The sequence below is a fragment of the Muntiacus reevesi genome, chromosome 7, assembly GCF_963930625.1.
Source record: "Muntiacus reevesi chromosome 7, mMunRee1.1, whole genome shotgun sequence".
NCBI classification, from domain to species: Eukaryota; Metazoa; Chordata; class Mammalia; order Artiodactyla; family Cervidae; genus Muntiacus; species Muntiacus reevesi.
Genome location: NC_089255.1, coordinates 417901 through 445776, shown reverse-complemented (window position 1 = coordinate 445776; position 27876 = coordinate 417901). Strand labels below are relative to the sequence as shown.

At 39.2% G+C, this 27876-nt stretch overlaps 1 protein-coding gene across 1 annotated transcript; it reads right to left on the bottom strand.

Moving 5' to 3' along the window:
- Positions 1-98: 98 nt before the first annotated feature.
- On the bottom strand, positions 99-27876 carry LOC136172093 (exocyst complex component 1-like). The gene is given in 11 exon segments (XM_065941209.1): positions 99-1282; positions 2017-2124; positions 2695-2858; positions 8952-9057; positions 15572-15721; positions 19595-19648; positions 20439-20566; positions 21149-21281; positions 21496-21723; positions 23525-23712; positions 27816-27876. Coding segments are annotated over 11 exon segments (1506 nt in total). The 3' UTR covers positions 99-1096.

Genomic DNA, 27876 nt, shown 5'->3' with positions numbered 1-27876 from the left:
GGGAGAAGGGGGTTTGGCGTGTCTTCACCTGCCGGTCAGCACAGCTGAACCAGAACATCACATGGTCCGAGACTGTTTCTCCCTTAAATTCCATTCTGCCTTGGTGGGCTTGATCAGGTGCGGATGAAAACACAGATGGGTTAAATATCTCATGTCCCAGGCCATCTCCGGAAAAGCCAATTCATACTCACTTCTGTATCCCCCTCCTTCTAGCCTAACAATTCCGAGGGGGTCAAGAATTTCACAGCAGACGGGACACCTCCTGGGGGAGGGCAGAATACGAGCATACACGGACCAGTTTCTTATCCTAAGAATCCCCTGGCGATCGCTTGGTAATAATTTTCCCCGAGACGGCGTGGACACACCTCCTAAATGTCCTTCACAAATTTCCTTCTTAAACCCTAGCACGCTCGTCAACCTGTGTACCAAGCAATCGCCACCTGCCTATTCCAGGCTCCTGTGGGTCCCCGCTCCTTCTAGTCCCTCCCAGGGGGGTGATCAGGCCCCCTCTTCCACCCTGCTGGGTGGGCTCCTCCTCACCTGAGCGCTCAGTTCCCCTGCTGCCGTCCACTACCTGCTTACGTGAAAGGTCCGGGCGTTGAAAAGCAGAATCCTTCCAGAGGGGCGAGGCGCCTTCCCCCCTCTAGGAGATTCAAGCTACAAAGCCTCGGGGTGGCCTCAAATGAGACCTGTCTCCTCAAAGCGAGGAGTTTCCCAGCCAACGCACCAAATGTTATAGCCACGCTTTCCGGGAAACAGACTCACTCAGAAGGACAATGCAGATAGTGGAGTGCAGTTTATTACACCGACGGGCCCAAGGCAGAGTCACCTCTTAGCCAAGGACCCCGTCCAGCATTTGTGAAAATCTTTTATACCCCATGTGTACGTGTCCAAACCCACCACCTCAATTCCCTTGAGACTTACATAAACAAAGGCAGGGTAAATACAACTACAATAACCCCATCATTCCCGTGTTATGTGTTCAAACAGTCAATAATCAATCAGCCTGCAGTTACATTCCAAACAGTTAATAACCGATAAGCCTGTGCTTACATTCTGATAGATAGTGTCAGGGGTGATTAGTGTCTCTTTTCTCTTAGGCGATGAGTAACCTGGATATGATCTTCAAGGTTCCCCTGTCCGGAGGGGGTCTTATCCTTCCATTGTCGTTCCCACAGGCACTAAGCAGAGAGTTCAGAGTCCACTGGAGAGGCAGCCGAGCACGATCAGCACGGACAGGCCTGAGATGGAGTCCAGGCCCTATGAATTCCTTCTTCATTTTCTGCCGGTTAGGAGAGATAAAAATGTCTGGCACTTACAGCCTCATTCCTCCATTTGGAGACCCTTGGCCTTCCCGCCTGTTACTCTCTCAGTCTCATAGTAAGAAAGCCATAAGAAAGATTCTGATTTGAGGCTCTCCATTTTTCTCTTGCTTGCTTTCATTTATTTTTTAAGACCATGGGGGCTTCCCTGGTGGCTCAGCAGGAAAGAAATCTGCCTGCCAATGCAGGAGCCACGGGTTCAATCCCTGGGTTGGGAAGATCCCCTGGTGAAGGAACTGGCAATCCACTCCAGTATTCTTGCCTGGGGAATCCCATGGAGAGAGAAACCTGGTGGGCTACAGTCCACGGGGTTGCAAAGAGTCAGACACGACTTAGTGACTAAATAACAACAAATATACATTAAAACATCATTGTAATTTTTTAATTCTATTTACTTTTTCTTGATCACTAAAACAATAAATTTGCTTTTTAAAAATATTTTTTGCCAAGTAAACTCAGACATTTCCCCCACTCATCAATTTGGAGAATGTTTAGGCCTAAGATAGTCTAGAATATTAGATTAGATGCCCAAACACTATCCTTTTTTTTATTATCTTATATGATAAAAATTACTTAAAAAATCCTTACAATGTAAATTCTTTCTGTTCTGATATTGAAATTATGACAACATAATGATTAGGCTAATTATGATATAGATCACAAATATGAGCTAGTAAATAAATGTCACCCATACCACAGTTCCAGGCATACTCTGATGTCGCTGTAGTTTGAAAAATTTACTTATGAAGTCTTGTTCTGCCAGACACAGGGGCTCCAGTTCACTCAGTACCTGTTCAAAGATCTGAAGAAAACCAAAATGATTCTACAAAGAACTGAACAAAACGCTTAAAATAACATTCCACATTTAATCACTTTTCTGCAGCAACCAGGGAAGCTTTATCTATAATCTTAATAGAATCCCCCAAACAAATACTTCCAAGATTGACAAGACAATGCAGTATTGATGAGGCATAACAGGGTCAGAACATACCTAAAACAAAACTGACAACAATTACTCACTTGGAATCTGGAAAGAGGAACAGAGTGATAAAACTTTATTTAAACAATTTAGCTTCATAAAAGTTGTTTCCTCTTTGTAGTCACTCAAATAACTGGATTGACAATGCAAGCTCTTTATGATTTATAACAAATTTTAATAAAGCTGTTATGTCATTTAATTGATGAATCACATTTCAGTTGCCATTTGACCAGTTATTTATTTTTTTTTTTTTAGATTCAGAAATGGAAAGTAAGACACGGTTAATTAAAAGAGTCAATAGAGCCCAAATCTTTGAACACAATTAAAGCAGTAACAAACTGGTGCTAGAAAACTGACAGTAATGTTTAAGAAACATGCGTCATTTTATCTTACCTTATCAAACCTGGCTCTGTCGGCGACATCGAGATCAGAGGCCGACATGTTTCCCATGTCCAGCAAGGAAGATGACTGAGACCGGTGGTTCCCGGAGCTCTGAACACTGAGCTTATTTAGACTGGAAGTAGACCCGGTTAATTTCCCGGAACTCCCGTGAAGACCTGGGAAATGATAAACCTTTAAAAGCTGTGACCTTCACGAATGAAAGGTTCATGGCATCCATCAGGGCTCCCTTCTGCTGTCCTGCTCTTCTGGGGCTCATATGGGTTAGGGCACAACTCTGCCACATGAAGAGGATGTAGAGTGTCTTCCTCTTTCATTAAGATTTGTGTTCTACTTCTGAGCCTATGTAAAGACAGGTGAAATCATACAGAATCACAGAATAAGACTGAAAGGGATCTTAGAGATCACACTGTGCCCTGCCCAGTCTCATCACAGTTGTCTGATGATTTTTCAAAAGTAGATGAGGAGTTCTGTTCCACTCAGAAGACATGACTATGGATGAAAGTCACTGACCCCCTAGAATACTAGCTAACATAATGATTGTATTTCTAGAAAAAAACTGCCATATTCCAATATTATTTGCCTCTACATTGAATCAACATATTAGGCTGAACCAAATGAAACTACCAACACTCAATTAATCTTGTCCTACTAAAAACGTCAATTACACATGACTCAACTTAATACATTCCTGAACTCAGACATTCCTGTTTTTTCAGCAAGTGAATTGATTAAAGTTCTTTTAAAAACTAAACAAAACGAAAAGAGAAAAACTAACAACAAAAACAAAACCCTGAATATTTGTTGTATTTAAAATACAACTAACATAACACATACATAGTTAACTATATTAATATGGGACATCTGAGTTTAGGTATAAACATAGGTATCTATCATAGCTATGAGGAAAAATGAGAACAATATGTCTGCACAATATCCTACATACACCAAACTATTAAAGGATTCTATTTTTACAAGAAAATGTGATGTTTCTATTCAGAATTAAATTTAAACAGTAAAACATTTTTATTCTTCTTGACTATTTCTCAGCTAAACCTGTATTATTCACTGATGGTCAGAAGGGACAAATAATAAAATAAGTGATAAAAAATATGATATACAAATCATATTTGTATATGTAAAGTAAAAAATAACAACAACAAATATGATATACAGTTAGTTAGAGACAAACTTTGGTTTCATTATGCAAAATCTGACCATACGTACAAGAAATTTTATAGTTTCTAAACACAGCCTGAAAACAAAAGTATAACGGTTAAGACTTTTTATAAGTTTCTGACTACCCACCATACATGTTTAACCATGCCACACATTTCTTGGATGCAGCCATCCCACTTCCTTTCTGTTGGTTTTCTTTCTGGCCAAGCCCTGGCAACCCAGAGCAAGCAGTGTTTCTGGCGCAGCTTCTCCAGGATGAACGACTGGCTCCTAGACACACACACGCACTGAGAGCACCTGCTGACACGCCGAGCACGCCCACTCTCGGCTTCCCGTCTGACAGCACTGCCTTTCCAGGCAGTGTGGCTGCGACGGGTTAGGCTGCACGCGTCACAGACAAAGACAAGTTAGCAAGCTGCAATCTGCACAAACCGCGCACAAGAGGAAGTTAAAGCTCTAGTTGAAAAGACACATGCAAAGAACCAGGAGCACCAAGCAACGAGAGAGGCAACATATGTTTAGTTGGTCAGCTACTGCTTGAGAAATTACATGACAGAAAAACCTTTACTAGTCTTTTAATGTACTATTTGATGCAAATATTCAGGTAAAAATATCTACATTTGTAAACCTCCCCCACACTTTTAAGTCTCCTAAGCTGATGTACTTAAATTTAAAGACTACACTTCCAAGTTCTGATTTCTGAAGAAAACAGAGTTCAAGTAAATAATTTAATACAGTGAAAATTTAATAGAAAGAACTTGCACATTTATACATTAAATGCATTAACAATCCTGTATTCACTGAAAGCTCTTGGAAGGAATCTCCACTGTACTAAATAATTTTATACTCCCTCTGATAAAAAAAATTATGAGTGGAGTTTTAAAACCATTTTAGAAATAATAAGCTAAACTGTTTAGTAACTTAGCTGGCTCTGTGAACACTGAGAATAAAACACATGTATCAAAACACTAATTATTGGGAGATGGGTAGGTAGAAGGGTAAAGCTGAGAGACAGGTCTAATGTGGGAATTGGAGTTCTTTCAGGGTCATTTGGCATTTCCTTTATCTAAAACCTCTCTTTAGTATTTGTTAGATCAATTGTAGAGATCGTTTTGTGAAACATTCTAAACCCAAATGAGAATCTAACTTGAATGGCAAAGAAAGAAATTATAGAATAAAACAGAAAATTAATGAATATAACTCTAGAAATATTTAAGAAACGGAAAACAAGGTGTCAACTCCTGCCAAACAGGGATAGTGATAGTTGCTATTGCTAGGCAAAAGCTCGAGTATAAACTAGTAATTTGCCACACCAAAAACATGTCAATCTTCCCAGCCTTGTCTGCCTGAAGTTTAAAGGAATATGAAATGATAAGGCTGGACACACAGCAACCAGGAGCGGGGGATGCACTGGAGCCACTAGCTTGTCAATCTGAACAGTACCTGCTGGCGATCTTAAGGTGTCACTCTACTAAGTTCACCAGTTTCAGAGCAAAGCCTAATTCTGCATATAGTTTTCTTTTTTTAAAGTAGTTAATAAATACTACTAGTGCCCTATTTGGGCTCATAAAAAAGTCTATATTATTTATCAGCAAGAAGTAACAATATTCTGGTAAATTTTAAATATCCTTAAACAACTTCTGCTAGAGTACAAGCACCAAGAGGGTAGGGTCTTTGCTCATTGCTGCATTCTCAGTATCGAGCAGCGATTATCATGTAATAGGTAATTAATAAACATTTACTGAATGAATCATCCACTCAGGACTGAATGTAGTCTTGTGTTCAAGACTCCCTTTGGAGTCAACAAGATTTCTTAATTTCAGTGGACAAACACTGGAAAAAATGTGCTTGGCATATCATTTTTTAAGTTTTGGATTACTAAAGATAAGGAAGTTATTATGTAAATGGACTCAACTAATACTTGTGTGTCTTATCTTAGTAGTAAAAAGAAAAAAAATGGGCAATTTAAAAAATTATTACTAGATATCCTTTGCCTGTCTTTTCATTCAGTACATCTGAGGAATACAGAAGAAAAACAAAACACCAAAGTATCAATCTCGGGAGGACAATCCCACACCTCTGAGAGTATCAGGGTAACCTTCTGACCTTAGAAAGGCAAAGGTTTTATAAAAACCTTACCACAAAGAAAAAGTGCTTTACTGGCATTTTAACGTTGTTTTAAATTATCTAAACTAAGTAGATGTTAAAGACTTGAGTAAAGAATGGTTCAAAAAGAGAGAATTCCCCTGAATCTCTATGACTATACACAATTTCCTTTTGTAAAATACATTCAATCTGACTTTCTATTCTTTTTTTTTTTTTAACCGCCCGCCGCTGACTTTCTATTTTTATTAGTATCTCGGATGCAGCATTTTCAGAGCAAGGAAAAGACAAAACAAATTTAAAATTTTATTCATAATTCCTTAATTTTGAGCCATTGAAAATTTACCTTCCCCAAATTTTAGGTTTCTCTTTTAACTGTAATTACTATTAAGAACTGATTTAAACATAATTCGAATCCTTGAAAAGGTATCTTTAAAAAGTTTACATTCTATCTATTTAGAACTTCTGAAGTCATTTGTATTTAACTTGAAATTTATTTTTAAATGTTGACCAACAAGCTACATTTTCAAAGATGAACAAAATAGTTTTTATCCTCTGAATTCTGTTTATTATTTAGTTTTTCCTTTCTTGTAACTGATAACATCAAAGTAATAGAAACTATAATTTTTTGGTTACTCTCCTATTTCTTACTACTTAATGGATACATACGAGAGATGTAATCTTAACCCTGTTTTAAAAGTATCTTCTAAACTTGTCTTAGGTTAATTAAAAATTTTTTAACAAGATAATTTAAGAACTTCAAAAAATAAGAAAAAAAAATTAAGGTTTTAGGTTAATGCAATGATACCATTAAGATAGTATTGTATTTGATTTAAATTATATTCCAATTATGTCATTTATCTCAATGAGAATCTTAAGCTTGATAAATTAATATTATGACAGGGGCATTAATAACCTCCCAAGGAGGTAGTTTTAGAAAGATTTCCCTTTTACTGCAGTAGCAAGTGATGACAAATATACTAAATGAAAACATTAAACATGTAACTGTATTAATATGTTGTTTACTAAAAAGAAAAACTGATTTTGTTATAGCCACGCTTTCCGGGAAACAGACTCACTCAGAAGGACAATGCAGATAGTGGAGTGCAGTTTATTACACCGGCGGGCCCAAGGCAGAGTCTCCTCTTAGCCAAGGACCCCGTCCAGCATTTGTGAAAATCTTTTATACCCCATGTGTACGTGTCCAAATCCACCACCTACCCCATGTGTACGTGTCCAAACCCCACCACCTACCCCATGTGTACGTGTCCAAACCCACCACCTCAATTCCGTTGAGACTTACATAAACAAAGGTAGGGTAAATACAACTACAATAACCCCATCATTCAAGTGTTGTGTGTTCAAACAGTCAATAGTCAATAAGCCCGGAGTTACATTCCAACCAGTTAATAATCGATAAGCCTGTGATTACATCCTGATAGATACAGGAAAAGTTTATGACCTGTCCGGAGACAGGGGTGATTACGGTATGCTTCCTCTTAGGCAATGAGCAACCTGGATGTGATCTTCAAGATTCCCCTGTCTGGAGGGGGTCTTATCCTTCCATTGTCGTTCCCACAGGCACTAAGCAGAGAGTTCAGAGTCCACTGGAGAGGCAGCCGAGCACGATCAGCACGGACAGGCCTGAGATGGAGTCCAGGCCCTATGAATTCCTTCTTCAATTTAACATATCCATGGTGAAACATTAACAAGGATATAAACACACCGTTTAAGAACAAGTAACCTTTAGGATGAGTTAGCATTTCTGTTTCCAAAAGCCTATTGTCCCAATATTTTTATCAGTATCTTTACCAAAGTGTAATACACAGATTCAAACCATTTAAAAAATCGGAACTAGTATCACCAATATATTAGTGTTGTATTAAAAACAAAAACAAACCACAAACCAGTGAATCACAAAATAATTACCCACTACTAAAGATAGTCTTCTTTGTCCTAAAGAAAAGAATGGAAAGACGAGCTATCAATTTCAATCAGGGCACAGGCTCCTTTCAACAAGCAAATGCTACACTCATGGTTCTAAAGGGGAGCTATGCAGACACAGAGGACACACTGTAGCCATTTAAGGCCAGGTTCTGACTCCGACAGGCACAGAACTCCATCCAAAAAGCCCAGAGATGGGTACATGCAAGAGCAGAACGTGGCCTCGGCAAATCATTTCCTTGCAACTTGATACTTTCACTGGTTATCCTTTTAAATCAAGTTTTTTGTTTATTTAACATATTTAGAAGCAACAAAAACCCCTCTTGTTTCAAAAATAACTCTTTGGAAAAATAAAGTATAATTACAGGAGAAATTTTGGTGACATTTTTACAGCCCCTTCACAGGGGAGAAAACACTTAGCAACTTTCTTTTTGATTCAAAATAGCCAGTGACAAGTAAGAAGCCAGGCATCACTTCACTTCCCTGTGGAGTGCAATGACTTAAGAGATCACAGACTTGCCTCCAACTGGTACAAAAGGTCTTTTAGGAAATCAGAAACTGAACTTCCAACATCTGTCTCTTAATCTAGTACTTTCTCTCCAGACTGCACTTCATTCTCTGGCCAACTGCTGCTGCTGTGACTATACACAGCTGTCCCTGGTATCTGTGCAGGGTTGGTTCCAGCACCAGTGGTGGACACCAAAATCCATGGATGCTCAAGTCCCATGGTTGGTCCTCCGTATTCACGGGTTCCGCGTCTGCGCTGTACTTTTATTAGACACGGCATGTATATACAATTGCTGTCAAGTTCACATACTGCAGAATTTTAATTAGTAAAAATAAGGCTTTAGAGACATACTTGTTCCATGAAAAACCTATAAATCAAACCAATGCATTAGATTTATTCTTTTACTAATTCTATTGTATCTCCTTCCACCTTGCCTAAAAAGTCTTAAAATTATGTGTCACAGATAAATAATTTTTAGTAGAAGAGAAAACAAGGGGACTGAGGTGCCTAAGCTTACCAAGCTTCTTGCTTTCTTTAGTTGTGCCAGTCATCTTGATCTTTGCAACTTCAAAGACATCTTTAATTTCTCTCTCACAGAGTCATGACAAACAATCCATGCAATTCTTAAAAGTGAAAACAACACATACTCATTAATAAAACAAGTATAACAATTTCCATTTCTCAATCCCCCCATATCCTTTGTGCTTGTTTTCAATTTTGTGGTCTGAAAATATTTGATGCATTTCATAGGACACAAGAAGGCTATTTTCCATCTTTTAAAAAAACTGAACTGGCATCATAATATTAACAGTTTGTAAAAATATGAAGTTGAATAATCACACTCACATTTTCACTTTTATACTTTCAGTTCAGTTCAGTTGCTCAGTCAAGTACGACTCTTTGCAACCCCATGGACTGCAGCATGCCAGGCCTCCCTGTCCATCTCACCAACTCCCGAAGCCTGCTCAAACTCATGTCCATTGAGTCGGTGATGCCATCCAGCCGTCTCATCTTCTGTTGTCCCCTTCTCCTCCAGTCTTCAATCTTTCCCAGCATCAGGGTCTTTTCAAATGAGTCACTTCTACGCATCAGGTGGCCAAAGTATTGGAGTTTCAGCTTCAATATCAGTTGTTTCAATGAATATTCAGGACTGATTTCCTTTAGGATTGACTGGTTGTATCTCCTTGCTGTACGAGGGACTCTCAAGAATCCTCTCCAACACCACAGTTCAAAAGCATCAATTCTTCGGTGCTCAGCTTTCTTTACAGTCCAACTCTCACACCCATACATAACTACTGGAAAAGTCATAGCCTTGACTAAATGGACCTTTGTTGGCAAAGTAATGTCTCAGTTTTTTAATATGCTGTCTAGGTTGGTCATAGCTTTTCTCCCAAGGAGCAAGCCTCTTTTAATTTCATGGCTGTAATCACCACCTGCAGTGATTTTGGAGCCCCCCAAAATAAAGTCTCTCACTGCTTCCATTGTCTCCCCATTTATTTGCCATGAAGTGATGGGACCAGATGCCATGATCTTAGTTTTCTGAATGTTGAGTTTTAAGCCAACTTTTTCACTCTCCTCTTTCACTTTCATCAAGAGGCTCTTTAGTTCTTCACTTTCTGCCATAAGGCTGGTGTCATCTGCTTATCTGAGGATTTTGATATTTCTCCTGGCAATCCTGATTCCAGTTTGTGCTTCACGAAGCCCAGCATTTCAAACGATGTACTCTGCATATAAGTTAAATAAGCAGGGTGACAGTATACAACCTTGATATACTCCTTTCCTGATTTGGAACCAGTCTGTTGTTCCATGTTCAGTTCTAACCGTTGCTTCCTGACCTGCATACAGATTTCTTGAGAGGCAAATAACGTGGTCTGCTACTCCTATCTTTTGAAGAATTTTTCACAGTTTGGTAATCCACACAGTCAAAGGCTTTGGCGTAGTCAGTAAAGCAGCAGTAGATGTTTTTCTGGAACTCTCTTGCTTTTTCAATGATCCGATGGTAATTTACACATTACCTTTCATGTATTTTAAACATAGCTGCATTCATACGATACTGGGTGTTTGGGGCAGCACAATCACGCTTTTCCAGGTCATATGCTAATGACTGCACAGTATTATGCTCTGCTGATGTTCAGTTTAGTAAACCAACCTCCTAACACAGACTACATAATTGGTTTTGATGTTTTGCTGTGATAGACAATGTTACAACAAGCTTTTCATCTCTAATGAACTGCTTTCTTGGAATAATTTCCTAAGGGTAAAATTACAGTGCTAAAGAATAAGGGAATCTTTTAACTCTTCTTCCATAATGCCATGCTGTTTCAAAAATTATTATACCAACAGACAGGATCAATGACACTGAAGCAGGACACTGAGTTTTACCATACCTTGCCAGCATGGGGTAGTAAATTAGCCCCAAATAGGTTACTCTCATAAGAATTTAATTACCACATCTTACAGTTTTCATAATCAAATGATTTCTTTTTAAAAAACAAAATTTATTCTAGTTCAAATGAAAACATCTATTATTTAACATGCAAACTCATTCCCTCATCATCTATGCTTATTATCATACAAAAATATTTTATACCCTGATGAAAGAGTCAACAGCGGGAGGCCATGTATTTTTCCAAATCCTATGTTAAATGCCTTATGTAGAGTTTCACTAAATTTAAATAAATCCACAGCAGAAAAACTCCTATGCCTAGTTATTCTTTTAAATTTATCATGAAATCTACACTTCAATTTCAAACACATCCAGTTTTAGAACAGTTTACTTTGCTTTAAACATCAGATGTAACTTTCAAAGGTATATCACTTAAATTATTTGTATACTGACTCATAGTTCATTATTGATTTTTTTAAGTTATTTTATAAGTATATAAAAATATATTAGATATATTTATATATATTTAGATATTTTATTGATAGATATGTCCTTATAAAAAATTTTTGGATGAAACATAATATAGAGCCTCTTTTTTCCAATTTGCATGCCACATACATTTCCCACAGATTCTCCGTAAGGAAAGTTAAATAGGAAATTTTTTCCTGTGATCTTTGTGTGTAACTTTAAAAGCAAATCTAAAGCTAAAAAGACACTAAAATTATTCCTATTTCATTCAGCTATTTCACTTTTCAGCATCTCATTCGTTGAATTTTAAATTATCACAAAAACACTTATCACTGGAAATCAATGTAAATGGCTGACCAACTTATAATTCATAAAATCTTCATTAGATTTCTACTCAACTCACTCAATATAACAGACTGCATTCCAATACCCAAACTAAGTGCACACTACTACCCAAGCAATTTAAACAGTCGCTATTTCTAAAACAGTGATTTGAGCAGACTACTGAAAATCACCTTCTTTTTCAATACAATTGAAATGACTGAACACCTTCCCCCAAGTTCTCAACAGAACCCACAGGTGGGGAAGCCCACAGACAGGCGTGACTCCCAGCTCATTCACTTACTGAATTCAGAGAGAAGCTTCTCACTGGGAGTATTTATTTCTCTTAGCATCCTGTATACAGCACCTAACTTAAAATCCAACTATCTTGAGCTTAAATACTGTTATCTCAGGCAGTATTTCCAACTTTTTCTTGTGCTCACTTTAGAGTCTTACAGATAACACCATGTTTTATTTTCTATATTTACAAATATAGGACTGAGGCTGAGACAATGTGTGAGCAGTCTTAAAGACTGTCGGCCTCAAGGGGCTATTGGGAGAGGAAAGATTGTTCCTACCTAAACAAGGATAAACCATCTCCCTGCTCAACTGCTCTACATGCTCTACGGCCCCAGCTAGGCAGAAGGGATTCTGGGCAGCCGAGCTTATTACATGCCCAACGCACCTCTATTTTCCTTAGGCTCTAAATTACATACACCCCAAATCAGGGGTTTGCTTAGATTCAGCCGTAAGTAGAGTTGGGGCAGGGCCTAGTTATTCTTTTCCCTAAAGAAATGAAGACAAGCTTTTCCTGGTCCTGCCAAAAAGTGTGAGCTGGGTACAAATAACCAAGTACAAAGGTGAGTGCTACGTCACTTCAATCAGGTTCAACTCTTTGCAGCCCTATGGACTAGAGCTCACCAGGCTCCTCTGTCCATGGAATTCTCCAGGCAAGAATACTGGAGTGGGTTGCCATTTCCTTCTCCAGGGGACCTTCCTGAGCCAGACACTGAAGCTGAATCTCCTATGTCTCCTGCATTGGCAGGCGGGTTCTTTACCACTAGCACACACTACATGGAAAGGATCAAGTACAAATAGCATCTGGATTTAATTATTATTTCTTACCAAAGAAACACTGATTTGTCAGGTTCCTTTTTTCATTCCTTTCCTTCCATTTCCTTTCATTCCTTTCATGGTCATATTAATAAGATTCCTATTTTTGAAAACACTTGAGCAACCAAATTAGATTATCAGGCATAAAACTGCATGGTCTGTCACAAGTTCAAACACAAGACAAAGCAAGATTCTTTGGAAATAAGATAATTTCATTTAAAAAAGCACATCAATACTGTCAATTGAAAATATACCATGAGCAGAGAATGATTCCATACTTCAGCACTAGACTGGCTACTGGCTTGCTTCTTCACTTTAAATTACATTCATGAAGCTACATATATATAAAGATACGGCAATCATACTCACTGAGAACACAATCAGGCAAAAAGCTTATTGATTATTTTACTCATTTGAATATTCACTAGGGGACAAAGCACTTGTTGGCACAAAACTCTTAAGATGTAACAATATTTAATCATTCAAAATACAGTATTAATCCTCTTAAAACTTCAGAAGGCAAAGATTCCAGTCATGCAAATATTCTTCTGTAAACTATCTCCAAATCAGAATTCTGCTGACTCAAAACTAATCAGAATACAACACAACAGTAGAGTCCTGAGCCCAAGGGTTCCTGCTACAATGGCCGTTTACTAAATGAGAGCATGTCATTCTGCTACTCAAAGCCCATCAACACCCCTCCCTCATCTCTCTGCAAGTAAAAACCAAATTCCAACACCGGTGCCCAGTCCCTTCCAGATCTGCCCTGCCCCGCCCCCCGCCCCCCACCGCACCTCTCACGCCCGCCCTCCCATCCTGAACCTGACTCGCCGTGCTCCCACCACCACGGCCTGGTTGCTCCTCCAGTGCTCCAGGTTGCTCTTGCCTTGGGGCACTTGTGCTGTGCTGGGAAAGCTTTCCTCGGAAATTCCCACTGCGCACCCCTGCTTATCTTTAAAATTTGTGCTCAAATGTTGCCTTCTCGGACCACCCTTTTTGAAACCGCAACCTTTCTGATGTCCTAGCATTCCCTGCTTTATTTTCTCTAGAGCTCTCAGCAGTACCTTCCAGCAGACTATGAAGTTGACTTTTATGTTGGTCCTTCTCCACTGGAATATGTACTCTGAACAGGCAAGTGTTCGCCTGTCTCCTTCAGCGCCGTTCTCTTTCGTGCATACAACAGTGTCAGCACACAGCAGATGCTCAGCGCGTTTGCTAAGGGAACGTGTGAATGGCTCTTTCTTGTCCAGCTGTGGCCATCCGTGTGTGTGTGTGCTCAGCCACTCAGTCGTGTCCCACTCTGCGACCCCACGGACTGTGGCCACCAGGCTCCTCTCTCCACGGGATTCTCCAGGCAATGGTACTGCAGTCGGTTGCCATTTCCTTCTCCAGGGGATCTTTCCAACCCAGGGATCAAGCCTGCATTTTCTACATTGACAGGTGGATTTTTTTTTTATCATTGCGCCACCTGGGAAGCCCAAGTGGTATTTATCACTGTTTTAATCTCTGCGTCTCACAAGTCTGGCACCATCCTGTCCCTTGTTTTGGGATTCTCTCTTGTGACTTATAATCTCTATTCCTACTATCATCCTCTTCGTCCAAGATTTCATTTCAGTTCATTATTGTATTAGGTTCTTAGTTTCCCCTATCAAGTCTCTTCCTGTGTCTGAAGAATGCTGCTAGGACTCACGACTCAGATTTTTCAACCTAACTTCTCACTCTTCTAGAATATGGAATTTCAGCTTCAGTCAGGCTGGTCTTCTTAAAGTCCCGGGAAAAGAGTCAAGTCCAATGTTTTCTATGAAGTTTTCTCCTGTGGCTACAGGTCATGAATTTCCTTTCTCTAACATGCTATACATTTAAACTCATATCCAGTTCAGCACTTAACTCTGGCCGGCTGCTAAGGATAGTTGCTCTTCCCGGGCAGACCTGACGCTCTCTGGAAGTAGGAGCATGTGTGGGAGCCACTTCTTATTCTTACATATGGATTAGTGAGTACAAAAGAGGCACACAGTGAAAATCTGGTGAGTGACAAAGAAATGTACCATAATATGATAATCCAATTTTTCCAGCTAGTGTGTCCCACAATCAGGAACAGAAATACCCATGTTCCTCTGTGCCTGGAACAATGGAATGTCTGCTTAATAAAGAGGCACACTGCATGTGCTTAAAAGAACAGATTACAGGTTCTTATAAAGCAAATGCCTCATTGAAAATATAACTTCATACTCTCTAGTTTTTATATTGCACATAAAGCAACTCAGGAAATAATTATTTAACTAACTAAACTAAATGATGCTTCAAGCTACAGTATGGCCTAATACTATACTGAAGTTCAAATTTTAGCTGTTCTCCATCTAAGTACATAAAATAAATGTTCTCCAGAATTTTAGACTCTGTGGGAGAAGGCGAGGGTGGGATGTTCAGAGAGAAGAGCATTGAAACAAGTATACTATCAAGGGTGAAAGAGATCACCAGCCCAGGCTGGATGCATGAGACGGGTGCTCAGGGCTGGTGCACTGGGAAGACCCAGAGGGATGGGATGGAGAGGGAGGCGGGAGGGGGGATCAGGATGGGGAACACATGTAAATCCATGGCTGATTCATGTCAGTGTACGGCAAAAACCACTACAATATTGTAAAGTAATTAGCCTCCAACGAATAAAAATAAATGAAAAAGAAAAAAAATGTTCTCCATAGCTAATGAGCACTAAGAAATTCAACTACTTGCTGCTTTTTTAAGAACATACAACAGTGCTTCAAATGTCACTTGCGGAACTGAACACACGACCTCTCGATTCTAAAAGATAATGCTCTATACTCAGTGAGTAACTGACGTCAAATCCATACCTTTGTTAGTCCCTCATATTTTCGATAATCCGTACTCTCTAGCCACTCCATCAGCTTGGCATATCGGAGTAAGTCTCTATGAAATGCATGATGATTAGGTAAAGTCAGTTCAATAGAGCGCTGAGCAAGAGTTGAACTCTGATCATGACCCTAGAGTGAATAAATAAGGACATAACTATCACTGACAGTATAAAGAAACATTGTTGTAACTAAATATCCTTAATAATGATCAAGCATGGCCAAGCAAAAACAACAGAACATAGAAATATAAGAACTGAGTACTTACTTGTCTTTTTTTAATCATCCTGTGTATACAAACTGAACACCACCACCATAAAATAGTCATAAACACACAAGAATGACTCTCTGATAAATCGACTCATTTTATCTTTTAGAGTAGTTGAGAATGAATAGTTTAATCAACTTTACCTCTCCCATAACATTTTACAATTGACTAAGCAAATAAATATCATGATATAAACTGTTACTAAGAAACACACACCGAACAGGGGAAGTCATTCAAAACAAATTGTCTCCATCTATGATATCTCCATTAGAGTCTACGATATTTAAACAGCAGGTGAAAATGCACAGGACACAGAATGTCAGAACTAGGAAGGACTGCAGATGACTGCTTCCTGGGCTTTCCAGGACAGCGCTCAGTGCTCAGTTGCTGGATCATATCCTATTCTTGGCCAACCCAATAGATTGTCTGTAGCCTGCCGGGCTCCTCTGTCCATGGGAGTTCCCAGCAAGAGTACTGGTGTAGGTTGCCATTTCCTCCTCCAGGGGATCTTCCCCACCCAGGGACTGAACCTATGTCTTCTGCACTGCAGGTGGATTCTTTACCACTGAGCCACCTGGGAAGCCCTTTCCAGGATAACCCCTAATAATAATGTAATTTTAATTTTTCCATTAATTTTCTACAGAAGCAACTATATAATTTTGTTTTTAATCCTTGACATGACTTATATAAATGAGCACGTTTTCAATCAGCCTGAGGCAGACGATGCATCCTGACTTTTGTTCTAGAGTATATGGATCCAGTAGATCAGCTGACCCAACGGAACAAACTGAAATTCAAAGGGCTAAGTGATCCACACAGGCCACACAGGCGGAAGGCTAGAATCTGAACCTCAGCCATGTGAGTCTCACTTCTGTTTTCTTTTAAAAACATGCCAAACAAAACCATTCTAACCAGACTCAAAAACTGCTGAAGGTCATTACAAACATTACATTTCAGAAATGTTTACCACATCAGAAGGATGACTGAGATTCCACTGACTCACAGATATTAGATACTGTACACAGAGAGAGATTAGTTTTAAGTCTGCTAATGTCTCCAAATTGTGCCTTAATTAAGTTACACTAACTAAAAGGAAGGAGTATTTGACAAACTTGTTATTGCTGATAAATGTTTTCCAAATATTTTACCCTTATTAATAATAACATTAGATATATTTCCATTATCCTTCCTCATTAATTTTTTCAATAATTCAAGACTCAAAATCATGGTTTATGTTCTTCTATAGCTGTTTACTCAGGTCACTGCATGTTAAGTTGTACTATTTAATTTAATGTCAGGAAAACTCTTCAATTAAAAACCTTCATCTCTCCTGCAAAATGGAAGAACCAACATTTATAGAGAATTTTACGGTTTACAAAGCTCTTCTACATATATTACTATTCAAAACTTTCTACTGTAAGTAGCATTTCCAGATCATCATCATGTGAAAATTCACTGATATAAAAACATTATTACCTTCAGACTATTAGGATATATTAAATATTGTTAGTGTTAACAGAAAGATTTTAAGAGAAACTGGTTTCAAAATATATAGGAAGGAGAAAAAATACTTAAATTGCTTAATTCAATCAATAATATAGATAACTATCATATCTAGAATTCAATCGTGCTAAGAATTTTACTCTTTATATACTTTAAAAATTAAGACATTGTTTAAAGTTTCTTATTAGAGATAAATAAATTAGTAATGATGACTGAAAACCTTTTGAAAAGGACTGGCCATTCTAGATGCCTTTAAGAACACCATGATTCATGAGAAGAGGTCAAAATATCAACATTAACAGGAGTTTTGGAAGAAGCGGATTCCAACCCTCATGAATGACTTTGAGGGGTATGACTTCAGTACAGGAAGTAACTATAGATGTGGTAGAAAGCAGAACTAGAATTAGAAGTGGAGTCTAAAGATGTGACTGAACTGTTATAATCTCATTTAACAGATATTTAATGGATGAGAAGTTGCTTCTTACGGATGAACAAAGAAACTGGTCTCTTGAAAGAGAATCTACTCCTGATGAAGATGCTGTGAAGGCTACTGAAATGACAACAAAGGATTTAGACTATAATTAATACATAAACTAAGTTGATAAAACAAGTGGCAGGATTTGAGAAGACTGACTCCAATTTTGGAAGAAGTTCTACTGTGGGTAAAATGCTATCAAACAGCATTGCATGCCACAGAGAAATTGTCTGAGAAAGGAAAAGTTGATCATTACAGCAAACTTCACTCTTGTCTTATTTTTAAAAATTGACATAGCTACCCCAATCTTCAGCAATCACTGCCTTGGTCCTCCAGCACCTTCAACATTGAGGAAAGACCCTCCACCAGCAAAAAGATGATGACTCAGATGGTAGGCTCAGAGGGTGCTTAGCAATTTTTAGCAATGAAGTATTTTTAAAATAAATGTGTACATTCTTCTGTTAGACATAATGCTATTGCACACAATAGGCTACAATACTGTGTAAACATAGCTTTTTTACGCACTGGGAAACCAAAAAATTTGTGTGACTTGCTTTACTGACACATTCACTTCATTGTGGTGTCCCTAAGGTAGCCCCTATACACTGCTGTAGAGTTTTAAGTACATTACCTTTACCACATCCTCACAAGCATCTTGAGGGTAGCAGCCATTTCTTACTCTTACATATGGAGGACAGTGAGTCCTGTCACACAATGTAACACACAAATCAGACACACAATCAAAATTTGATGGTGAACAAAGACATGTAACCCAGTGCGGTAATCGAATCTTCCCCGTGTGTCCCACAACCAGGAACAGAAATCCCCTTGTTTCCCAACTCTTTGCTAGGTGACACGAAGTATTCAATTTAACACACAGAAAATCTCTTTTCTGCACTTGGGACACTGTCTTTCATCTTCTTCAGCACATTCCAGGTTGTTGCAACATTCTGGTTTTTAACATGCATTACTCACATGTAACAATGCATATTAGATTTTCAGAACTGGGATGCATTCATTTTAAACAAAGCCATTAGTTTATAAGGCAAGGAAGCAAAAATCACAAATAATAGCATGTTATAACAAACAATTAAGGGTGGAGAAAGGATTATCATTTAATGACTGGTATTTTCCATACCATTTACAAATGTGGACTATAGCCTGTCAACAGGATAATTTAAAAAAACTAGGGAATTGTGTAAAAATAGATATTATTGAAATAATAGTGTAAGAAAAATGTGCATTAGTATTTCCTATGTGATTCCTAGGTTTACTTTTTTCCTGAAGCTTTTCAAGTCAAGTGGAATGTTAAGAGAGTCTTCCCCTGGTTCCCCCTTGCGCGGTTAGTTAGCTGGTCTTCCTTTACTCCCATGGTACTACCATAACATAGACCCTCCCTCAGTCTGTTTGTCGCCCTTCTCTAGATCGTGAGCAACTAGAGCAAAGAATCAGCCTCTCATCTATTCCAATGAAACGTCTGGAATGCATCTTTAATCACTTGGCAAATGACTTCCAAATAAAGGAGTGAGTGAGTGAATGAAAATGACAGAAAGAAAGGCAAGCAGAATGAGATTAAATGCCTTTGGATCTAAATAAACTTTCTGTTATGGGACATTAAAAAAACTGCCACAAATATGGTTAACAGGTAGCTCAAATCAGTAAATTATAACTATAAAGATTCTGCTGCTATTAAGCTTAGTAAACCTTACAGGGGAAAAAAAAGAATCGGAGAAGCTGGAGCCAAAGTTGATGTACTCACAGGCACGGAAAGAAAGTAGGACCTGTTATAGAGTTGAAGGAGGGCCTGAGTAAACTAATCAGAAATAAAATAGAGTAAATACAATTGTTTCAGAATACTACAAAGTGAAAACAAAATAAGAACCTGGAATATCAGTCAGCATTTCTTGATGAACAAAATTTCACTCAACTTTTTTTTGGCCCCAAATCCCTATTAAAGAGATCATAAATACACAAAATCTAATTTATGACACCTAATTTATTCAAGAAATATTAAGTCTAATTTATTATTTATTAAAAAAAAAGCACCTTCTAGTCAAATCCCTCTAAGGTATACTTAACAGTAACATTTATATCATTGCCACAACCTTAATTATAACACCCTTTCCACATAGAAATAGAGATAAAGGTTTTCTATAAGATTAAATCAACTAGAATTTACAATTGAGTTAGTCATTTTTCTCATATTTATAAGTATATGGAGCCAATGAAATACTGAAAACATGGAATCAAGTCCCTGTTCTCACTTGAAAATACTGAAAAATAAAACAGGCCAAACATTAAAAACGTAACAAGTTTGGACTTATTTTTAGAAACAAGATTGTCTAAATGGGGTATATGTAACATGCAAGCACAATTATTTAAAACTTAGGGAATTTTGGCTAAAAGGAACTGTCTTCATAGGAGACCACTGAGGCCCCCAAAACATCTATGAGCAAATACATACATATCTAAAAATATTAAAATCAAATAAATATAGAAAGGAACATATTGTGCTCCCAATTAAATACATTAAATTTTTTTTTCTGTGACCATTTCATTTCAAGCTACAGGAACATGCCAGTACTATAATAAGATAAAATTACCTGTCGAACAAAAACATTGTTGAGGTGACTGGCCAGTCTCCGGGCAAAATTCTCTCGCAAATCACTGAAACGCTGCTGCTGCTGCTGCTGCTGCTGCTGCTGCTCAACTGCCAGAAGCACGTCATGGCCTGAAATCGTGACAGCTTATTCAACGGGTTAGAGAGCTCCCGGATGTCTAAGGAGTGCATTCATAACAGAAGCCGTATTTCAGTTCTGAAGAACTCAACCTTTTGCTGGTTTATGCGTGTGTTTATAAAAGAAAGGTAAGGGGGAAAAACAGTGTAACTCAGCGATCCTCACGCTGCGGTCTTGCCTCAGCCTCACCTGGGAACGGTCAGAAACATGGATTCTAAGGCCTCAGAGCGGACCTACTGCTTCTGCGCTGGCCCCTAGCCGTGATCCCGATGCAAGCTCAAGTTTAGGAACCGCTGGTCTAGCAAAGCCTTACGGCATCTACTTTGTGCTAGGTCCTGTGAACAGCGCTGAAGAAAAATGCTGGTGTTAACGCAGAGTCACTGATGGTCAATCAGAAGGTACTGAAATGAACAAGTTCTTCGTGCCGATATAAATTATGTTTGAGAGTAAGTGAAACTTGTTTCAATAGCTAATAATCTAACCCTAAACCACCTGCCTCATGGACTTCTTGTCAAAAGCTTTACACTAAGTCAGAAGCTTAGTCCCAGGTTCTTGGGCAGATTTTATGGTCATACCTGGTCGAAGAGCTACATTCACGCACTGCAGCAGGGCATCTGCAGCATTGGTGCAGGCCTCAATGCCCCTGGAAGAAGAAAGATCTCCTTCCTGAAGTGCCTTTATATGACCTTTGGCCAGGTCCATGTGGCTCTGGAAAGTAAATAAACACACCATTTGTCTGTGTACTCTTAGGAAGTTTACAGGTAAGATGCTACGCAATCCTATTACTGGGTGTTTGAAACTTCAGTATTTTTAAATCTTGCTCTCCTAAGGAAACTAGAAAATACTTGCAAATGGGCTTTAGAGATCATTAGTTTTGTTTTTTTTTTTTTAATTGTTGCTAGTAGTTTATAACCATGCTTACCACAAGAAACTCTATCTCAGACAGGAGTTTTACGTTATTAGTGTTACTGAGATGAATGAGGTGGTTGCTTTCGGAGATCTGATCCATCTGTTCTTTTACACTTTGGAGCATTTCCTCATAACTGCTCAGTTTCAATTCAATCTGATCCACCTCCTTGAGAGCCTCATCCAGTAACTTCATTAGGATGTTGACTTGCTTTTCAGAGGCCATGATAGACTGGATGTTGGCCTACACAGTTAAAAAGAGAAGTAATACTTCATATTCTTCAAATGAAATATCCATAAATCTTTGACAGCAGCGTGACTCAGCAGCAGCGGCAACAAAGGCTGACACACACATCTACACGTCTACTTTAATTGGCTGCTTTGTGTTTACACTCCACTTTTTCACACAGTATTTCAGGGAAGCACACGTCCCCTTATGTGGAGGTTAGGGACCAGATCTCAATACCGCATATTTAGGGCATGCGCCATGATGTATCATCAGCAATGGTGGACTCTCATTAGTGCCGTTAGGTTATACCACCTCTGACGCTGCTTCCAGCTCTATCAACTATAGACATTTTCTATAATCTGCAACATTTATGTAAAATCCTAAACAAAAGCATAATAATCACCTATGCTAATACCTTAGTTAAGAGGGTAGCAGTAGCATGCCAGTCTTTAACAGATACATGGAACTAATTTATAACTGTAGCATGATTTGTACTAATAGGATGTGGAAGAGTCTATTGCCATAAGATAGCTCCTTCTACAATATTCTTTCTTTTCTCTTTCATTTGCAACTACTTTTTTTTCCCAGACAAAGTAGCAACAAACCACCGACCCCTTATTAATATTTTCTAAAGACTCTATTGATTCTCAATTCCCTGAAATATGGAAGCTTTCAAACCCAAAATTAAACTGCAAAGTAATATGATGACTTGAAACACAGAGGCAACATTAACTAGAAAATACAAACCACAAAGCCACATTAAGAAGGCAGATAACATGATATGAGGAAAAAATTTGGATAAAGAGTTAAAATAATATCATTGTATGGGTGATGCTAAAATTTCACATGTTATTTTATATACTATTCATAATAACTCCCATGGAGGTGCAGCCCAACTGTAAAGCAGCAGAGCTCTGACCCACTGAATCTTAAGCAGCAGAGCTGTGACTTGAACTGATCCAGGACAATTTTCACTTCAACATCTTGAAGTCTCTTCTAGGCTTTACTTCCAGAGAGTTCTACAAATTTGTAAGCTTGGGCTATTGGTGTAATCTCTGGACCTCAGTTCAACCTTACAACTTCTGTACCTTTCATGTATAAAATGCCAACACTCTTTTAAGTCTTAAAAACATTCCTTATTCTCAGAGTTTTTCTTAAATTCATACTTTGCCTAACAAAACGACACCCCCCTCACAAAACACTCTCATTTTAGATTTTTCTCATAAGACAGGTGCTACTTGTAGCTTTTTACTTCCTAAAGATGTACATGTAGGTACAAGCTCAGATATGTGCATACAAATAAACAGCATCTATTCCACAGCAGTTCAGAGGAGTCGTCAAACATCCTTTTGCCCTGGCTCTCCTGTTTTCACTACACTATTTTGCTCTCTTTGGGTAAAGGATTCGCTTCTTTCAGCTCACTCTCTCTCCTTCTAACTTGTACCTATTTTTTTCCCCCCAAACCACAAAAATGTTATTCTCTTGCCTTGAACTATTCTGAAGTGTTCCAGAGGCTGGGGGAATCAACCCCCAGGGTGGTTTCAGGTTGGCTACTTTCTACTTCCATCACTTCATATCAAGAACCTCCCCAAATCCAGAACCTCAGCCAACTGCCTTCACTGGCCTAATAGGAATGGTTCTGTCTCTGGACCAAGAACAGTGAAAGACAGAGGGAGGCAGCTGGTGATGCGCTTCTAGGGAAAGACAGCAACGATCCCACCGTCTAGGCTCAAAGGCAGCGGCAGCAGAATATGAACATCACCAGTCTCCTCAGCTTACCACACATCACTAGCCACACGTTACAAGAAAGGCTGACCCCATCTAACACCTGCAGCTCTCTGGACAACCTTTCTGCAAAGGCCTCGGCGCTAGAAATTGCATATTCACAGCCTTCCATCATTATCTCAATATCCCGCTCTTCTCTTGCATTTAACTCTTGGCATTCATCCACTGCCTCTTCCTCACCTCCTGTCACACTCTGATTTTCTCCACTTGGAACAGATTCTTAAAAGAGGGTAAAAATTAAAAATAAAGTAGTAAAAAACTAGGAAGGACAACAGCATTGTACTTACAGGTAAGGTCAGTTATAAGCACAGGTCACATTTAGAGGCTGAAAAATAGGAAAAAAATGATTCAAAATATATGAAAAAAAACTTATTTTATGAAGAACCGCATATGTTAACATGTCTATTATAACAAAAGCATGCAGTCTAATTTATTGACTTGTGTTAAAACAGGCCTTAGTCACACTTTCCCAAAACATAATTAAACTATAAAACAAATATACAACCGGAAACGAAACACGTGTACAAGCCTAACCTTTTTTTTTCTCTACCTGAGATAACTGTTGCTCTAATACAATAATGCTTATAATTCAGGACACATGAGGAACAATTTGCTTTCCTTTTTTTTCCAGGTAACACCTTCTTCTGTTATTTTTGTTCTTTCTATCTTTGTTATGTTTTGTGTTTTCCTCCAAATAACTTTCAATTGAAATTTTAAAAATGCATCTACAATTCATAATTTATTTTGGGCAATGAAAATATTAACTGAACTTTCCATTTCTCTCTGTAAAAATTTTTCACATGTGTTTATAAAATTTCTAAGGATCAGCTAATAGAAACTTTCTCAATATCTGTATAGTAAGAACAACATCATGGCTGTGTAAAACTACAAAAATTTCAGCTGTCTTCCTGCTTCAAAACAAAAGACCAGGAGGTCAGAACTGAGATGCTTTCTAGATAAATGTTTCAGTTCACTTTCTGGAAAGAACAGACTCAGCATATGGGATTTTACATAAATCTTGAGATCGAGAGATAAAATGAAAAAAATAATTTTACCCTTAAATAAACCTCGAAACAAAGTTACTGATTTTCAACAATTCACAGGACACGCTTTAAAACACAAATTCCAAGTGTTTTAGATATTCATTATTTTGTATGAAAATGAGAATCTACATTCAGCATGACTTGACATATGTTAACTTGTCCTTGAACAAAACACACCTAATTCAAAGTAACAAATGATTTACTCTTAAGAATGCTAATTAGCCAGCTTTAGATAACATGCCAGAAAAAAAAGAGGGGCTAAAACTTTCGGCACAGGCAATTACAGACTGCAGTACACAAACGCAAGTCCCCTAGAGCGGCGTCTCCCAGCTCTCAGCCCTTTCCAAGTCACTCTGGAAATGTTAAAAGTGTTTTGTGTGCAGCTTTTTAGCCACTAGGGGGCAGGGGATGCCCAGTTCATTCTGCACAGCTCCTTACACAAGTAAACATTTAAAATAAACAAATATTTTAAATGATCATAATTGTTTCAGAAGGCATCTTCTCACATAAGCAAGGTCATGAATCACTGTCAAGTAAAACTGAAGTAGCACCAAATCAATAACAAGAAACATTTTTATGGACTTTGAAACTTTAGAAAGCATTTGTATGTTCATTATCTAATGTAATCCTCAAATAAATTCCATGAAATAGTTATTATTTTCCCATTAGAAATTACCACATACTATGTCCTTAGTGACTGCCCAAGAAAAGCTGAAATCTTGAGTGTTACACCTATTAATGCCAAGGTCCCCGCCCCACCCCATGGGAATGCTGGATGCTAAAACTGACAGGGATTTTCAGCTCAAGATGGCAGACTAGGACACATTTACTTTCTGTTCCTTCTGAAACCATACTTAAATAAAAGTGTAGAAATACCAAAATTAATAAGCCAGTAAAAGCCAAGAGGTTGTGGAAGTCATCAACTACAGAAAGATTTCAACATATTTCGAGAAGGCAAAAAATGAAACCGAGTGATGAATAAAATAACTAAGGAAAGACTGTCCTAGGGAGGGTCTGCACAAAGCCAGTTAGCTTTCAGTGAGTTCTGGTTATAGCAAAGGGCAAGGAAAGAAGAGGAGCTGAAAAACAAGGAAATTAAAGTTATTTTAGGGAAAAAAGTTAATTGTATGAGCTCCAGAGACCACTCAGCCTGCTGCCATATCAATCCATGGATTACAATGGATTGTTGGTAAGCAAGACAAGAAAATAAGGAAGAAACAAAAATGAAGAGATTGTTCCTTACTGAACTCTTCTCAAATGAGATCAAGGAATTATGGTTAAATGCCACAGCTGTAAATCATTTCTGCTCCTAGAGAGGTCAGATAGGGCTTATGATATTTCTCGCTTTTTTCAGACATAATTTAGGTCTGAGAAAAACCTTTTGTGTCCTCCAATCTCAAATCTTCTTGGGGATGGAAGTCCAAATTTACTCTGACATACTATAAAAAGAATCTCAAGAGCAGAGGGCAAACTAATTTATAATATATGAATTATGTCCAGTGTTATTTTAAATAGATTTTAAACTAAAATATATAAATAAAGTTTCACTGATCAATACAATTCTGGGTTCTGAAACCTCTACATGTCACATGCCTGCTGTGTAACACACAATGTCAGCCCAGGAGAAAGAAAACACTCCAATGAAGTAAGCCAAAGAAACAAGATTCAAACTCGATAAAGCCATGTTAGACTAGGAGTTTTCAGTCCTATCCTATTCTTTTGAAGCTTCTACCTTGTGAATAATAACATGTCTCCCTTGTCCTAGACACCCAAGAGTGTGACTTCTCTCCTGGGCATAAGAATCTTTAGAATTATATATGGTAGTAAAGAGTGGACCCAGCTGACATGCTCACAGTGACCAAACTGTACTGACTGACTGAAGCTGACACAGGGCTCCACTATGAAGCTGCAATAAGTGATGTGTTTGCTTTCTCAACATGAATGAGCTGCCTTACTGAACACACTCCAGGAAGGCCACAGAAACAGGCTTCTAATCCATACAGAATAATGCACTGGTAAATTTCTTTCAGGAAAGCCCATGATTTATCTAGACTATCATCTTTACATATCTGGATCCTTCAAACTATCCCAAAGGGAAAACCTCCGCTGGTGCTATGCTGACAACTGGTGGTCCTTAACCTGCCTCTTCTGAGATCAGAACCCAACGCAGCAGGTGATCAATTCATGAATTGAGCAAAAGAAAACCTACAGGGTAGGATATAGACTCATTATAGGTATGACACTTAGGGCTAAGTGCCATAAGGAGGACAAGAAAAGAACAGTAACACGTGAAGCATGTATGGCGGGGAGGCACCACAGCCCAGAGCAGGTTTGGGTCACATCCTGGCTAAGCCATTACCATCTGCACACCCTGAAGAACAGTCTAAGATTTAACTGTTGTACCAAATTTCTAAAAAGAAGTGAAGAAAGAGGCTTACCCGCCAGAAAAGGACGTGGTGGGGTGCAGCACCTGGCCAGGTGAGGGCTCTGCATTCCGGCTGGTGATGATGGCAGAGGAGCCGCGGCGGAGAAGCTGCTCCTGGCCTCGCAGAGAAGCTGGAGAGGTCCCCACAGGTGCTGGACCACCCCCGGGAGGGTGGGTGGCTCCTGCAGTCAGCTTTGCACAGGTCTCTGAGACCCAGGCAGGGAAGGGCCGGCAGATACACACGCAGGCACCAAGGGGGCTGCATGATGAGGAGCTAGATGGGATGAGCTCTGGAGAAGGAGGCCCCCACGGTCCTGAAGAGTCTCTGCACGGTGGCCCATCTGGTGCCAAACACCTGCCACCCACAGTGGGAGGTCTCAGCGGCTAGAGAGCCCGGGAGGGGTCATGCACTGGGCCCCGCCCTTTGCCCCGGAATTTGCAGTTTCTCTGTGACACGTATACCATGGACGCGTCACAATTGCCAGGCTGAGTCCTCCTCTCTCCAGGGCGTGTTTCACCGCGAGAGGAGTAAGAAGCTAGGGAGACGCTCTCGCAGTTTCACATTCTATTCTCGGGTTATTTGGCGCACAATCTGTCCTATACGGGCAATTTACTGTGTAAACTTCTTTCTGGGCTCCGCCGCCGGCGCCCGCTGGGCCGGCGCTCGCTGGTTTTGCGCCCTCGGGGTGCCACCACATCTGGCCGGGGTCACCCCGCCGCCCCAGCTCCTGCTTTACAACCTGGTCGCAGGCTGCTCAACCAGGATCCAGTGCCCTCATCGTCCGGGTTTTACAGCATGCCGAAAAGGTGGTACCCAATCCAGGAGGCTGGGTACTCCCGTGTGGGCGGGCTACCCCTGGCGAACTTGAGGGAGCGGCCGAAGCAGCAGCCCGTCCTGTCCACTCGTAATTCCAT